Genomic DNA, 17,483 nt, shown 5'->3' with positions numbered 1-17,483 from the left:
CCCCTTGGTACCAGTAAATCCTGCCCAGCTCTTTTCTTGCTCTACCAAAGTCAGCTCTCTGGCAATTGGTTTTTCTTAATCAGGATTAACATACATCATTCTGAACTTTATGATACAATTCTCACTGTTTCCTAAATGTTCCCTCTCCAACACGTGATCCACCTGGCCCACCTCACTTCCATGGGCCAGGTCTAACAGTGTATCCTTTCTTGTTGGACTGGACATATGCTGCTGGAGGAAATCGCCTGAATACAATCTGGGAATACGAACCCCTTACACTACAAGTATCCCAGTTTATATCTGGGTAACTAAAGTCCCCTATAATAGTTACTGTACTACACCTCTCTGTAATTTCCCTGAAGATTTGGTCCTCTACAGGTTTTCCACTCGTTAGTGATCTATAGATTACATCAAGCAAACTGATTGACCTCTTTTTATTCTTTAGCTCAAGACAAGTTGACTCTATCCTTGAACCCTCTGTAACATCTTCTTTCTCCTTAACCAATACATGCTTATCGAGTATCTTATTGACACAGTCCCGCATTTCACAATGTCACTTGTTAATCAGCATGAAGCAAACATTTCTTGAGCATTTAAAAACAAAGGTTTTGAAATTGAAATCTGATTGGCATGGGAGGAGACATGAGAAGTTGTTGGCGGATAGGATCAGGGTAAACCCTAAGGCTTTCTATAGGTATTTAGGGAATAAAAGAATGACGAAAGTAAGATTAGGCCCAATCAAGGATAGTAGTGGAAAGTTATGTGTGGAGTCAGAGGAGATAGGGGAATCGCTAAATGAATATTTTTCAACAGTATTCACTCTAGAAAACGACAATGTTGTCGAGGAGAATACTGAGATACAGGCTACTAGACTAGGTGGGATTGAGGTTCACAAGGAAGAGGTATGAGAAATCCTTCAGAGGGTGAAGATAGATAAGTCCCCTGGGCCGGATGGGATTTATCCTAGGATCCTCTGGGAAGCCAGGGAGGAGATTGCCGAGCCTTTGGCATTGATCTTTAACTCATCATTGTCTACAGAAATAGTGCCAGACAACTGGAGGATAACACGTGTGGTTCCCCTGTTCAAGAAGGGGAGTAGAGACAACCCGGGTAAATATAGACCAGTGAGCCTTACCTCAGTTGTTGGTAAAGTGTTGGAAAAGGTTATAAGGGATAGGATTTATAATCATCTAGAAAAGAATAAATTGATTAGGGATAGTCAGCACGGTTTTGTGAAGGGAAGGTCGTGACTCACAAACCTTATTGAGTTCTTTGAGAAGGTGACCAAACAGGTAGATGAGAGTAAACCGGTTAATGTGGTGTATATGGATTTCAACAAGGCGTTCGATAAGGTTCCCCACAATAGGCTCTTGTACAAAATGCGGAGGAATGGAATTGTGGGAGATATAGCAGTTTGGATCAGAAATTGGCTTGCTGAAAGAAAACAGAGGGTGGTAGTTGATGGGAAATGTTCACCCTGGAGACCAGTTACTAGTGGTGTACCGCAAGGGTCGGTGTTGGGTCCACTGCTGTTTGTCATTTTTACAAATGACCTGGGTGAGGGCGTAGAAGGATGGGTTAGTAAATTTGCAGACGACGCTAAGGTCGGTGGAGTTGTGGATAGTGACGAAGGATGCTATAGGTTGCAGAGAGACATAGATAAGCTGCAGAGCTGGGCTGAGAGGTGACAAATGGGGTTTAATGCAGACAAGTGTGAGGTGATGCACTTTGGTAGGAGTAACCGGAAGGCAAAGTACAGGGCTAATGGTAAGATTCTTAGTAGTGTAGATGAGCAGAGAGATCTCAGTGTCCATGTGCACAGATCCTTGAAAGTTGCCACCCAGGTTGACAGCGCTGTTAAGAAGGCATACAGTCTTTTAGCTTTTATTAATGGAGGGATCGAGTTCCGGAACCAAGAGGTTATGCTGCAGCTGTACAAAACTCTGATGCGACCGCACTTGGAGTATTGTGTACAGTTCTGGTCACCGCATTATAAGAAGGATGTGGATTTTGGAAAGCGTGCAGAGGAGGTTTACTAGGATGTTGCCTGATATGGAGGGCAGATCTTATGAGGAAAGGCTGAGGGACTTGAGGCTGTTTTCATTAGAGAGAAGAAGGTTGAGAGGTGACTTAATTGAAACATATAAAATAATCAGAGGGTTAGATAGGGTGGATAGGGAGAGCCTTTTTCCGAGGATGGTGACGGCGAGCACGAGGGGGCACAGCTTTAAATTGAGGAGTGAAAGATATAGGACAGATGTCAGAGGTAGTTTCTTTACTCAGAGAGTAGTAAGAGAATGGAATGCTTTGCCCGTAACGGTAGTAGATTCGCCAACTTTAGGTACATTTAAGTCATCATTGGATAAGCATATGGATGTACATAGAATAGTGTAGGTTAGATGGGCTTGAGATCGGTATGACAGGTCGGCACAACATCGAGGGCCGAAGGGCCTGTACTGTGCGGTAATGTTCTATGTTTTGGGTGAAAGTTAGAATAAGGAATGTTCTATTGAGATTTTCAGGCTTAAAGTATAAATGTTAGCGAAAGAAAGTGATCCATTAACAGAGCTTGTTTTATTTAACTCTTGGTACAGTGCTTGAAAAATGAAATCCTGTGGCACAATCATTCAGCTAATAACTGAGATTCATTTCTTTTCAAAATGAAAGTGGTCTTCACCGAGATAGAAAGTAAAAATGCATTCAGCAATGCTCCCTTTCTTTTGAAGTTGCAAGAATATAATCATTGGGCTCTTCTTTGTACCTGGGAAGTGAGAAAGTAAGTTGCTGAATGCAGAATTCCCAGCTTCCAACCTGCTCTGTAACATGAAGATTTATATAGATATTACAATTAAGTTTGTGGTCAATTGAAATTCCCACAATATAGATTGTTGTGGATTCAGTGATGGAAATGCCATTGAATGTATGAAAAGTTGGTTCAATGTTATCTTGTTGGAGATGGTTATTTCCACATACTTATATGATATGCGTGCTAGCTGCTAATTATTGCCTAAGTTTGAACATTGTCCAAGTCTCCCGAAGATAGCAAGACTTGCAGACACCGGAGTCAGTCAATACAGTGTGGAGATGGAGGAATGCAGCAGGTGAGGCTGCATCAGAAAAGCAGGAAAGTCGACGTTTCAGGTTTCCACCCTTCACCATGTGTAAATCTGAAATGTCAACTTTACTGCTCCTCTGATGCTGCCCGACCTGCTGTGTTCCGCCAGCTTCACACTTTATCGACATTGTCCAAGTCTTACTGCATGTGGTCACAGACAAATTCTAATGTGAGGAGTGTCAAACGTCATGCAGTCATTAGCAAACATCGCTGCATTAGACCTCTTAATACAGGGAAATCATTAACAGATCAGCTTCAGATGGTTACACCCAGGGCAGCAGTTCATGGAACCCCTGCCGCAATATTGTCAGTACGAGATCATTGGTCTCTGATACTATAACTATCTTCCTTAGGTATGACTCTAATCAGTAGGTGGTTACTCTGATTCCCGCTGACTTCAATTGTGTTGGGTCCCCTTGATATCACACTCTGTCAACTGCTGCCTTAATATCGAGAGCAATTACTCTCACTTAACAAATTTCCCAGGAAACCATCCTCAGTGGCTCATCCTCAGCCAGTTGTTCTTTTGTGGAAAAATAAATGATAAAAATCATTTTTGGAACAGTTGTCAAATATGCTAGTTTGGTTTAATTAAATTGCTTAAGAAATGTGCAAGGACCTATTTTTCACATAGAAGGTAGTACGTTTATAGAATGATCTGCCGGAGAAAGTGGTGGAGGCTGGTACAATTACATTTAGAAGGCTTCTGGATGTGTCTTTGAACAGGAAGGGTTTAGAGGGATATGGGCCAAATGCTGGCAAATGGAACTAGATTAATTTAGGATATCTGATTGATATGGATGAGTTGGACTAAAGGATCTGTTTCCATGCTGTACAGCTCTATGACTCTATGACTCCCAAGGCCAAAAGCTCCAATGTGTCAGAAAATGCTTAACAACCCATAAACTTTAAGAGACCTTATGGGCAGTATGGTTATAGAGTGGTTAGCACTGCTGCCTCCAGCTCCAGGGCCAAGGGCTTGATTCCAGGCCTCAGCAATTTTCTGTGTGGAATTCTCCCTGTATCTGTGTGGATTTCCATTGGATGGTCTGGTTTCCTACTGCAATCCAAAGATGTGCAAGTTAGGTGGATTGGGTAACTTAAATTACCCATAGTTTCCAGGGATATGCAGGCTTCCTGGAATAACTGTGGTTAATGTGGGGTCACGTGACCAGTGTTGAATGCTCTTTGAAGGGTCAGTGCATTTTGAATCGGCCAAATGGCCTCTATCTGCACTCTAGGGATTCCCTGAGACCAGGGTTCGGGAAAAAGGGATGTTTGGATATGGAGTTTATGGAGGGAGGGAGACAGTAGTTTAAGTGCATGATCTTTTCTGCTCTTTATTCAACTAACTTCTATGTCTGGACAATTAGCCTCACTTAGGAGCTGGAGAAAAAGACTTTCATTTCCAAGGTGCCATTGGAATTGATGGTTTAACTCTACAAACACCCACTGAGGTAAGGATGCGAGAATGATAGAGCTTGTTTTTTACTCACAGTCGGGAGGTGATGTCAATGTGGAATTTTCCCAGTTGGAGCGATGATCTAAAACGCATGAAACGTCATATGTCAGACACAAGATACATAAATAAAGTAAGAGTGAATTTTGATAATTCAGTAAATAAAAATCAATATACTGAAAGACATCTCACTGCTATATTCATGACCTCTTCATCATGCATTATACTGCGAAAGGACCTTTATTTTAAACAATCGGCTTCAAAGTGAAATATGCAGAAGTTTAAAAGGTTTGTAAATTCTAACTCTTCAGCAACAAAATGTTTCCTCTTCAGGCCAGGAAATAATGTGGGCGAGTGTTAAGATTTGTTGCGGGGGAGAAATAATTATATGGATGAATCATATTAAACAGGCTTTAACACAAAGAGCAAGATCTTATATATATATATAGATCTATACATCTCAGAATTTTGACTTGAGCCTGTAGTTTCTAAACAAGTATGGAAATGGCCATTGTTGTACAACAGGATTAGAATTGTTCAATAAACATCTTGAAAGAAAATGTTCCTACTTTATAATGGTTACAAACACCAATAAATCTTGCATACACATATGTTCAACAATGCAGTAATTAATTATATTAAGTATCAAAAAGATACTGATTCATAGAGAAGACACTCAAAATGACTTACCCAAAGAACGTGGCCCAATGAATGGCCAAAATGAATAAGATCAATGTGAAAGGAAAGAAACATTTATTCTTATTCCAATCTGTAAACAACACAAGAAAATAATTATTTTGAGCTATTCCATATTAGAGTTTACAGCAAGAGTCAGACCATGAACATTAAAATTGTAACAGTGCACCACTATAACCTGAGATGAAACCTCTCTCTGAACACTGAACTGTAACGAAAACAGAAGTTGCTGGAGAAAGTCAGTCATTGTCTGTGGAGAGAAAACCGAAACAGCATTTCGAATCCAGTGACCTCAAGTTCTGAAGAAACATCGCTGGACTTGAAACATTAATTCTTGTCTCTCTCTACAGATGCTGCCAGCCCTGGTGAGCTTCTTCAGCATTTTCTGTATTTTTTTGTTTTAGATCTTCAGCATCCACATTTCTTTGATTATTGAATTGTGATTTGTCTACTTCCCATCACATGAACTGAAACGGGATGCAAGTTAGATGCCAAATGAAAGCACAAGATTTATTTCAATTCTGAGTAAACTGAGAATCAAAATGAGAGTTATTCAATCTCACCGGTCAACAAAAACAGCAACATATAGCACCTGTAATGTAACAGAATGTCTCAAAATGTTGAACGGGACTACTTTAGAGCCACATGAGGGGATATCAAGCAAGGTGACTCAATATTTGGTCAAAGAAGTAGATTTTAATGATCTTTTTGAAGGAGGAAAGAGGTTAAAAAAATTGAGAAATTTAATGAGGGACTTCAAAGCTGCGAGCTTCCGTAGCTGAAGACATAACAAAGAACAAAAGAGGAGCAGAGTAGAAGAACAGGTCCTTTAGCTCTCCAACCCTGTGCTGATCATCAAACCCTGACTCAACTGAAAAAACAAACCTTCTGCCCTTATTCAGTCCAAACCCTTCTATTCCCTTCCTATTCATGTAACCATCCAGATGACTCAAATAGTCACCAATGGTGCAGCAATTCACATCAAGAATACTCAAGAGAGCAGAATTGACAGGGTTTCCCAGGCAGCCATGGGGCTAGAGGAAATTAGTGCAATGGGAGGGATGATGTCAAGTGTAGTTTGAAAGCAAAGATGACAACTTTAAACTTGAGAACAACAATGGTCACCAAGAATAGGCATGATGGATAAAAAGATGCTTATTGCAGGTTAGGTTTCAGGAACCAACACCCAAGCTTTCAACAATCTCAACTTTCTGGAGGCCAGGCAGGAATATATCGGAATAGTCAGGTCAAGAGGTAACAAGGACATGGATGGGAGTTTCGCAGGTGTTTGAACGGAAGCAGGGAAGCACTCAAAGATGGTTCGCAGGCAGTCTAAGAGAGGGAGCAGGATGCTCTTTGCAAGATCAACGACAGCATCATGGTTGCAAAGTGCCTTTTTCAGGCTTCAGCAGTTGTCAGGAAAAGGGATGGAGTCCTTTCATAGGGCACAAAGTTTATGGCCTGCAGCTTCGGTCTTTCGAATATTTAATTGGAGGTGATTTCCATTAGCCAGCATTGGAAGTGGGACAAGAAGTCTGATAATTTATGTGTAGTAAGGAACTGAAAGAGGTGGTGGTAAAGTGGGCTTGTCTGTCACAAGTGTGCTTCTTAAAACAAGCCCCCGGCTATAGTGTAATGTCACCAAGGGGCAACATGTAAGTGAGAAATAGAAGGAGGTCAGTGATAGATCCTTAGGGAACATCTGAGGTAACAATATAAAAATGGGAAGAGATTATGTTGCAGGTGAATCTTTGGCTATGATGAGATAGATAAGAATAAAAGATGTTAAATGTATGAGCGTGGAGAAGTATTGCAGCAAAATTTTATAGTCAAAGCTGTGTGCAGATCAGAACAATGGGGGTTTGGGAGAAAGTTGCTGCAATAATCGTTAGTGATTTTAATCATCATGTCGACTGGTCAAATCAATTTGGCAAAGTAGCCTGAAGGATGAGTTCATACAGTGTAGCCAGGACAATGCCTTAGAATAATATCATTTGAGAACAGGTTAAGCACTTTGGACCTGTGGTTATTGGCATTTTGAAGAGTGAGATTACGAAGCATTATGAGGTGGCTTGTCTAAGAAAGTTTATTGCCATTGAAGGCAGTCCAGTGAAGATTCATTAGGCTGATACTAGGTAGGTAGGAAATTTCTTTGAGGACAGTCTGAGTAAATTGGGCCTGTACTCACTGCAGTTTAAAAGAATGAGTGGGGACCTAACTGAATTATGTAAGATTCATATGGGACTTGACGGGGTTTCTGCAGAGGGAGTGTTTCCCCTTGTGGGACAGAAGAACCAGAGGGCACCACCAGAGGGATGAGGGGATTGAAGGATGGGTCAGCAAGTTTGCAGACGACATGAAGGTTGGAGGTGTCGTTGACAGTATAGAGGGCTGTTGTAGGCTGTAGCGGGACATTGACAGGATGCAGAGATGGGCTGAGAGGTGGCAGATAGAGTTCAACTTGGATAAATGTGAGGTGATGCATTTTGGAAGGTCGAATTTGAAAGCTGAGTACAGGATTAAGGATAGGATTCTTGGCAGTGTGGAGGAACAGAGGGATCTTGGTGTGCAGATACACAGATCCCTTAAAATGGCCACCCAAGTGGACAGGATTGTTAAGAAAGCATATGTTGTTTTGGCTTTCATTAACAGGGGGATTGAGTTTAAGAGCCGTGAGATCTTGTTGCAGCTCTATAAAACTTTGGTTAGACCGCACTTGGAATACTGCGCCCAGTTCTGGTCGCCCTATTATAGGAAAGATGTGGATGCTTTGGAGAGGGTTCAGAGGAGGTTTACCAGGATGCTGCCTGGACTAGAGGGCTTATCTTATTAAGAGAGGTTGACTGAGCTCGGACTCTTTTCATTGGAGAAAAGGAGGAGGAGAGGGGACCTAATTGAGGTATACAACATAATGAGAGGCATAGATAGAGTTGATAGCCAGAGACTATTTCCCAGGTCAGAAAAGGCTAACACGAGGGATCATAGTTTTAAGCTGGTTGGAGGAAAGTATAGAGGGGATGTCAGAGGCATGTTCTTTACACAGAGAGTTGTGAGAGCATGGAATGCATTGCCAGCAGCAGTTGTGGAAGCAAGGTCATTGGGAACATTTAAGAGACTGCTGGACATGCATATGGTCACAGAAATTTGAGGGTGCATACATGAGGATCAGTGGTCGGCACAGCATCATGGGCTGAAGGGCCTGTTCTGTGCTGTACTGTTCTATGTTCTATCTCAGAGTGAGGGTTTGTCCAGTGATGCAGAGATAGTGCAGACTTTTTTTCTCTCAAAAGAATATTGAGTCTGTGGAACTCTTTACTGAAGACAGCTGCATTCTCTCCTCGTAATAAATGAATCAATGACTAAGGGAGTCTTAGACTATCCAAGAAGCTGCCAATTTGATGCGGCCCATCTACCCTGACAGCATATAAAGGATAAATTGACATTAGTTTAAAGAGGTTCTCCATCATGTCCTAGCCAATATTTAGACTTCAACCAAGATCATTAAGGTGGAGTGATAGTTCCTTGTCATCTTGTTGTTTGTGGGTACTTGATGTGACAAGTCGGCTGTGGCATCACCTATTGTGTAAAAATGGGTTCAATACAAAAACACTTTATTGATTGAGATGTATTTTATGATATCCTGAGAACGTGACAGACTGTATGTTCTAACTTTGCTTCTGTTTAGCAATGCCACATCTGGTGGCCTTCCTCATCCGATTACAATAAAAATGCAACTGGCTTCACGTGTGCCTTTGATCAGAGTTTCAAACTCCAGACAGAACACAAAGATACTGCAGTGCACAACAAACCCCTCCTATTTATTCGGAATTTCATCCTTATTGGTCAGCCAAGCAATGATCGAATTCCCACTTCTTGGACTTAGGGCTTTATGGGACATTTCATCTGTAATAGGAAGAAAGGGGATTTTAGATTTAAAAATATTGCTTAATTATTGCAATGCAATTTCACAAATCAAAAAATGTTAAAGTAATATAGTGTTATCTACTCCACAAGAGGAGTCTGTTCAACACACAGACACCATACAGGTTCACCAAGCTCCCCAGAATGGTCTCTGCATCCCTGCAGATTTATTTAATCCAATTCCCATCCAATTTCCATTTGAAATCATTGTTTCTGCTTTCACCGTCAGCATGGGCAGTTAGTTATGGGTCAAAACCACTCATTGCAAAAGAAAACCTTTCCTTTCAGGTTGCCCCTGAATTTGTTGTCCAAAATCTTAAATCAATGTCCCTTAGCCCTTGTCCCATCAGTTAATGGAAACATTTTCTTCATCTGTAGCATATCCGACCAAGTAATAATTGTGAGCAGTGCTATCAAGTTGTCCTGCTCGAGAGATGGAGTTTAAAAACAGGGAGGCTGTGCTGCAGCTGTATAAGGCCCTGGTGAGGCCACACCTGGAGTGCTACGTGCAGTTTTAGTCGCCTTCCTTGAGCAGGGGTATACTAGCACCGGAGGGGATGCAGAGGAGATTCACTTGGTTGATTCCAGAGTCGAAAGGGTTGAATTTTGAAGAGAGACTGAGTAGACTCGGCTTATATTCATTGGAATTCAGAAGAATGAGGGGAGATCTTATAGAAACATATAAGATTATGAAGGGATAGATAAAGTGGAGGCAGGGAGGTTGTTTCTGCTAGCAGGAGAAACTAGGACTAGAGAGCATTGCCTCTAAATAAGGAAAGCAGATGTAGGACTGAGGTCAGGAGGAACTTCATCACCCAAAGAGTTGTGAATCTGTGGAATTCCCTGCCCAGTGAAGTGGCTGAAGCTACCTCGTTGAATGTTTTTAAGGCAAGGCGAGATAAATTTTTGAACACTAAAGGAATTAAGGGTTTTGGTGAGCGGCTGGGTGGATGGAGCCGAGTCTTAAAGATCAGCCATGAACTTATGAAATGACAGGGCAGGCTCGAGGGGCCAAATGGCCTACTCCTGCTCCTAGTTCTTAGGTTCTTATGTTCTTATGTTAACCCAAGGAGAAAAACCATACTTTCCATAACTAAGCTTGTGGCTAAAATCTACCAACACTAGGACTATTCTAGCAAGTCTTTTCTACACCTAGTCAAGGAACCATTACATCTTTCCTAGAGTGCGGTGACCTGGACTGGACACAGCCATAAGCCGGAAATCTGAAACAGAAATAGAAATTGCTGGAGAAACAGAATATCTGAAAGCAGAGATAACTTTTGAGTTCAGTGACTCTTCATCAGAGCATCAGAACTTCGAGTCTGCTGAGGAGTCACCAGATTCAAAACATTAATTTGTTTTTCTCTCTCTCTACAGATGCTGTCAGAGTGGCTGAGTTTCTCCAGCACTTTGTTATGTTTCAGGACACAACACTCTTGTTGTGGATGAACCTGAACTTCAAAATGGCTCAGCATAACTTCTCTACCTCCATATTCAATACCTGTATTTGGGAAGCCCAATTTCCCATGTGCCTTGCTGACTACCAGCTCATATGTATCCAGCCTCCTTCAAATATCAATGCAAATACAACCCCACCTCTGTTCCTTTACACTCCTTTGAACTATGGTATTAACTTATATCATCAACTATTTGCCACCTGTGGAACTCACATTGGTTGTGGTCTATGTCTAAAGGGAATCAAGATAGTTCCTGGAACAGAAACTGAATTTCCTCATGAGGAACCCAGAAGGACGTTGTGAATGAGATTGACAACATATGTACTGAAAGTATTGCTAATCTAATTCTCAAGATCTATCCTGCTGTTTAGTATGTCATTTATAGTTTAAAGCCCAGCCTGAAAATTCAAGTTTAATTTATATTAAATTTGGGTTTTAGATTAGAGGAGGCTCATCTCTTGTATATTAAAAGTCTTTTTCTTCTAAACTGTGGAACTTTGTGGGTTTTTTTGTAAATAACCAGCCCTTTGGACTTCATATTTATAAACATCTTCATCTTCAGTTGCTTCATCAATGACCTTCCCTCCATCATCAGATCAGAAGTGCCAATGATTGCACAAAGTTCAGCACCAGTTGCGACCCCTCAGATACTGAAGCAGTTCATATTCTTCTGAACATTACCCAGGCTTGGGTTGACAAGTTGCAAGTAACATTTGTGGCACACAAAAACCAGGCAATGGCTATCTCCAATAAGAGACAAGTTAACCACTACCCCTTGGCATTCAATGGCATTGCCATCACTGAATCCTCCACCATCAACATCCTGGGGTTATCATTGATTAGAAACTCAACAGAGCTCACCACATAAACACAGTGTCTACAAGAGCAGATCAGAGGCTAGGGATACTGCAATGAATAACTCACCTCCTGACCCCTCAAAGCCTGTCCACCATCAACAAGGCACAAGTCAGGAGTGTGATGGAATACTCCCCACTTGCCTAGATGGGTGCAGCCCTAACAACACTCAAGAAGCTCGATTCCATCCAGGACAAAACAGCCTGCTTGATTGCTATTACATTGCCATTGATGTTCAGTAGCAGCAGTGCGTACTATCTACATGGTACAATGCAGAAATTACTAACGATTCTTAGGCAGCACTTTCCAAACCCATGACCACTTCCACTTGAAGGATACTGACAGCAGATAAATGGGAAGATGATCACATGCAAGTTCCCCTTCAAGCTTCTCACTATCCTGTCTTGGAAATATATCATCGTTGCTTCATCGTCACTAGGTCAGAATCCTCGACTTCACTCCCCCAAGGGTATTGTAGGCCAATCTACAGCATGTGAACTGCAGCATTCAAGAAGGCAAATCACCACCCTTTTCAAGGGCAATTAGGGCTGGGTAATAAATATTGGCCCAGCCAGTGCTGCCCACATCCCATGAATGAATAAAAGCAAACTTATTGATCTCCATCAATAAAGTCTGTCGACCATCTACCAGGTACAAGTCAGGAGTGTGATGGAATACTCCCCACTTGCCTGGATGGGTGCAGCTCCAGCAACACTCCAGAAGCTTGACACCATCCAGGACAAAGCAGACTGCTTGTTTATCACCACATCTATTGACATTAAAATTCAACCACCAATGCGCAATAGTGTTGGAGACTCCACTTTTTAAAAAATTTTCCCACTTTTAGTTGGAATTGTGAATTGTGAGTTGAAGGTACAGCAGCTTGTTTAAAAAAAAGCAGGAAAGAACAAACAAACTGATAATGGTTTATGGGGATAGTAGGAACTGCAGATGCTGGAGAATCTGAGATAAGAAGGTGTAGAGCTGGATGAACGCAGCAGGCCAAGCAGCATCAGAGGAGCAGGAAGGCTGACGTTTTGGGCTTAGACCCTTCTTCAGAAATGAGGGAGGGGAAGGGGATTTTGAAATAAATAAAGAGGGGGGGGAATAGAAGATGGATAGAGGAGAAGATAAGTGGAGAGGAGACAGATAGGTCAAAGAGGTGGGGATGGAGCCAGTAAAGGTGAGTGTAAGTGGGGAGTTAGGGAGGAGATAGGCCAGTCCAGGAAGGACAGACAGGTCAAGGGGGCAGGATAAGGTTAGTACGTAGGAGATGGGGGTGGGGCTTGTAATGGGAGGAGGGGATAGGTGGGAGGAAGAACAGGTTAGGAAAGCGGGAATGATCTGGGCTGGTTTTGGGAGGCAGTCGGGGGAGGAGAGATTTTGAAGCTTCTGAAGTCCATATTGATACCATCGGGCTGCAGGGTTCCCAAGCAGAATATGAGGTGCTGTTCCTGCAACCTTCGGGTGGCATCATTGTGGCACTGCAGGAGGCCCAGGATGGACATGTCATCTGAGGAATGGGAGAAGGAGTTGAAATGGTTCGCAATTGGGAGGTGCAGTTGTTTAGTGTGAACCAAGTGTAGGTGTTCTGCAAAGCAGTCCCCAAGCCTCCGCTTGGTTTCCCCAGTGTAGAGGAGGACACAATGGGAACAGCGGATACAGTATACCACATTAGCAGATGTGCAGTTGAACATCTCCTTGATGTGGAATGTCTTCTTGGGGCTTGGGATGGGGGTGAGGGAGGAGGTGTAGGGGCAGGTGTAGCACTTCCTGCGGTTGCAGGGAAAGGTGCCGGGTGTGGTGGGGCTGGAGGGGGGTGTGGAGCGGACAAGGAGTCCCAGAGAGATGGTTCCTTCAGAAAGCTGATAAGGGTGGGGAGGGAATAATGCCTTTAGAGGTGGGGTTGGATTGCAGATGGTGCAAGTGTCGGAGGATGATGCGTTGGATCCAGAGGTTGGTGGGATGGTACAGGAGGACGAGGGGGGATTCTGTTTTGGTTGTTATTGCAGGGTGAGGGTGTGAGGGATGAGTTGCGGGAAATGCGGGAGACACGGTCGAGGGTGTTTTCGCAACTTACCCCCCTCAGTGGTCAAGTGTTCATCCAGGTCTACACCTTGTTATCACAGTTAGCCAGAAGACTGGAAATAAAGTTGCCAGAGCAAGCTAAGAAGGCAGGCATTACAGATTTAATAATGCTACAGCTAGGTTTCATGAAAATGCAGAAGCGAAGTAGTATGGGCAGTACATGGAATGCATCATTGAACTGAGATCAGCAGTTAAGGCAATTGGAATTTTTTTTAAAAAATTGGAGACAGAATTCCAAAGAGTGCCAAAGAGAAAGAAAGAGCAGAAAGAAGTGAGAAAAATGTGAAAGAATTCCAAAGAGTATTTGAACTTAAATAAACTTGAACTAGAGAGAACCTGAGACAAAAGAGATAGGAATTGAGCGGAATAAAAGAGAATGGGGCATTTAAATTAGATGAATGCAGCTTTTGCAAGCTAAACCAAAACTTTGTGGGCACTTGGAAGAAGGAAGTTGTCACCATAATGCACAGTTGAGTCAGCAGGTATTTAAGGTTGTGCAGGCTTTACCAACATTGTGAAGAAAAGAATGCTGAGGCATTTTTCTTGTCATTTGGGAGGATAGCAAGACAAATGAGATGGTCAAAAGCAAGATAATAAAATGTGAGGCTGGATGAACACAGCAGGCCAAGCAGCATCTCAGGAGCACACAAGCACACGTTTCGGGCCTAGACCCTTCATCAGAGAGGGGGATGGGGGGAGGGAACTGGAATAAATAGGGAGAGAGGGGGAGGCGGACCGAAGATGGAGAGTAAAGAAGATAGGTGGAGAGGGTGTAGGTGGGGAGGTAGGGAGGGGATAGGTCAGTCCAGGGAAGACGGACAGGTCAAGGAGGTGAGATGAGGTTAGGAGGTAGCTGGGGGTGCGGCTTGGGGTAGGAGGAAGGGATGGGTGAGAGGAAGAACCGGTTAGGGAGGCAGAGACAGGTTGGACTGGTTTTGGGATGCAGTGGGTGGGGGGGAAGAGCTGGGCTGGTTGTGTGGTGCAGTGGGGGGAGGGGATGAACTGGGCTGGTTTAGGGATGCAGTAGGGGAAGGGGAGATTTTGAAACTGGTGAAGTCCACATTGATACCATATGGCTGCAGGGTTCCCAGGCGGAATATGAGTTGCTGTTCCTGCAACCTTCGGGTGGCATCATTGTGGCACTGCAGGAGGCCCATGATGGACATGTCATCAAGAGAATGGGAGGGGGAGTGGAAATGGTTTGCGACTGGGAGGTGCAGTTGTTTGTTGCGAACTGAGCGGAGGTGTTCTGCAAAGCGGTCCCCAAGCCTCCGCTTGGTTTCCCCAATGTAGAGGAAGCCGCACCGGGTACAGTGGATGCAGTATACCACATTGGCAGATGTGCAGGTGAACCTCTGCTTAATGTGGAATGTCATCTTGGGGCCTGGGATGGGGGTGAGGGAGGAGGTGTGGGGACAAGTGTAGCATTTCCTGCGGTTGCAGGGGAAGGTGCCGGGTGTGGTGGGCTTGGAGGGCAGTGTGGAGCGAACAAGGGAGTCACGGAGAGAGTGGTCTCTCCGGAAAGCAGACAGGGGAGGGGATGGAAAAATGTCTTGGGTGGTGGGGTCGGATTGTAAATGGCGGAAGTGTCGGAGGATAATGCGTTGTATCCGGAGGTTGGTAGGGTGGTGTGTGAGAACGAGGGGGATCCTCTTGGGGCGGTTGTGGCGGGGGCGGGGTGTGAGGGATGTGTCGCGGGAAATGCGGGAGACGCGGTCAAGGGCGTTCTCGATCACCGTGGGGGGAAAGTTGCGGTCCTTAAAGAACTTGGACATCTGGGATGTGCGGGAGTGGAATGTCTTATCGTGGGAGCAGATGCGGCGGAGGCGGAGGAATTGGGAATAGGGGATGGAATTTTTGCAGGAGGGTGGGTGGGAGGAGGTGTATTCTAGGTAGCTGTGGGAGTCGGTGGGCTTGAAATGGACATCAGTTACAAGCTGGTTGCCTGAGATGGAGACTGAGAGGTCCAGGAAGGTGAGGGATGTGCTGGAGATGGCCCAGGTGAACTGAAGGTTGGGGTGGAAGGTGTTGGTGAAGTGGATGAACTGTTCGAGCTCCTCTGGGGAGCAAGAGGCGGCGCCGATACAGTCAGCCTGAGCAAGGTTGGATTTTGTACATACAAAGTAAATGAATTGGTAAAATACACGGAACTTATGCATACCCATTGGAGGGGTGCTCCAGGGATTATGAGGTGAAAACGGCTGTCATAAGCATGTATGAGTTGGCCCCAGAAGCAGACAGGCAAAGGTGTAGGACTTGACAGAAACAGCCTGGAAAATCTTATACTGACTTCAACCAAATAATGTTGGTAGGTAAATAAGAGTTTTAAAGACTTATGATGGTGTCAGAGAATTTTTTTTAGAATTTAAAACTTCCCTAACTTCTGCAGAAAGACCAAAGGGTGATAACTGCAGGACAAGCAGCAACAATAACTATTGATTATGAGCTGCCCCATAAACATTTCATTCCGGCAGCCCCAGAAATTTGAGAAACAGAAAACACTGGGAAAGTGAAAGAAATGGGGGGAGCCAGGGTTGAGAATAGACGGGCGGAGGTGGGGTGTGGAATGCCTTTAGAACTTCTCCTCAGTCAGATGGAAACTGCTCAGGGTGGAGGTAATGTTTGCAAGCTTAAATGTTTCTAATGTAGAATGTTGGGCCATGTTTGTTTGGAAGTTTCAACATAAACCTATGGGAGTAACAGGGGGAATTGGTAAAAATGAGCCAAAGGGACTACAAAAAGATAATACCACGGACCAGGTTGTAGCTCTAACAAAAAGACCGGGGTGAATTCAGTTGTTAACAAAGAAATACATAAGGTAGTTGAGAGATATGCAGGGCTTTTGTCGAAAAGAAGGGTGACCTTGCTTTCTTCAGGTGAGGTCACCAAACCCATAACTACACTCAATGATACAGGGGCAACACAAAACACTTTTACTGGGGAAAGACTGAGTTTCCCTTTCAGAGAGTTCGATCAGAGACAAGTTATGAATAAATAGGACTCGCAGGGAATACATTCTGATTGCATTCTACAAAGTGCAACTGGAATTGATTTGTTATCAGAAAAAGTAATGGAGTAATAACAACATTATCTATTGAGAGAGTAGACTTAACCTTTTGGGTAACAGTTTAGTGGGACTAAATGTCATTGTTGTGCCCATGTTTACGGAATGTTTCAAAATAGGTTCAAAAAGCTGATTAATTACAGGAACAGGTTCCAGGTATTTTTCCCTTGTGTGAAGTATGCAGAGCAATGGTCAATAAATGCAATTGTGATACCACAAGCAAATAAAATGATAGCTGAAACTTGGCTGAAAGGTGAAAGATAATCTTGGCGGAGTGTTTTCTTTAACATCACTAATTGATGCACAAAAAGCTTATTCAGAATTAAATAAATTGAGACAGTCAGCTGGTACTGAGGTGGAGACTGGAGCAGCTCTGGAGTGTTGTCATCTTAAGAATGGAGTGCTGATGAGGATGTGAAGATTCCTCAGAGACCCACAGATGAAGAATGGCCAGTTTTACATCAGGTAGAAGTACTCTGTCTAATATGTCCCTTACAATTTTATACATCTCAACTCATGGATTGAGTATCCAAAGGATTGGGATAAAGGGTTAGATTTTTCTCTTATTTACAACAATGGAATCCAAAAAGGAAATCCAAATGAATCTACTGGCTTCAGCCTATTTGAATTAGTTTCTTGGTGTGAAATAAGATGGCCATAAAAATTAATTGTTTAATCAGAAAAGATAATCTTCATTATTAGAGCATGTGTCCATGTTTTTCAAGAAGTTAACAGGAGCATTCAGAGCTGGCAGAAACATATGAAAACTTCCTAAAATAAAACAAAAGATTGGGCCAATAAGCATGCAATAGCTCAAAATTTCAAAAC

General features: G+C 43.3%; 1 protein-coding gene across 7 annotated transcripts in view; it reads right to left on the bottom strand.

Moving 5' to 3' along the window:
- Nucleotides 1-17,483, bottom strand: part of LOC125466945 (CMP-N-acetylneuraminate-beta-galactosamide-alpha-2,3-sialyltransferase 4-like) — a 116,376-nt gene that overhangs the window by 49,466 nt on the left and 49,427 nt on the right. For all 7 annotated transcript variants that reach the window (XM_059639065.1, XM_059639064.1, XM_059639069.1 and 4 more), the window contains 3 exons: nucleotides 9,080-9,173; nucleotides 5,265-5,343; nucleotides 4,612-4,659 (listed from right to left, as the gene is read on the bottom strand). In XM_059639065.1, coding sequence (XP_059495048.1) covers nucleotides 4,612-4,659; nucleotides 5,265-5,343; nucleotides 9,080-9,104 — 152 coding nt within the window. In that variant the 5' untranslated portion in view covers nucleotides 9,105-9,173. The remainder of the gene's footprint in view (nucleotides 1-4,611; nucleotides 4,660-5,264; nucleotides 5,344-9,079; nucleotides 9,174-17,483) is intronic.

Source organism: Stegostoma tigrinum, chromosome 32 (genome assembly GCF_030684315.1).
Source record: "Stegostoma tigrinum isolate sSteTig4 chromosome 32, sSteTig4.hap1, whole genome shotgun sequence".
In the NCBI taxonomy this organism is placed as follows: Eukaryota; Metazoa; Chordata; class Chondrichthyes; order Orectolobiformes; family Stegostomatidae; genus Stegostoma; species Stegostoma tigrinum.
The sequence above is the reverse complement of the archived record's forward strand: the minus strand, read 5'-3'. Positions and strand labels throughout refer to the sequence as shown.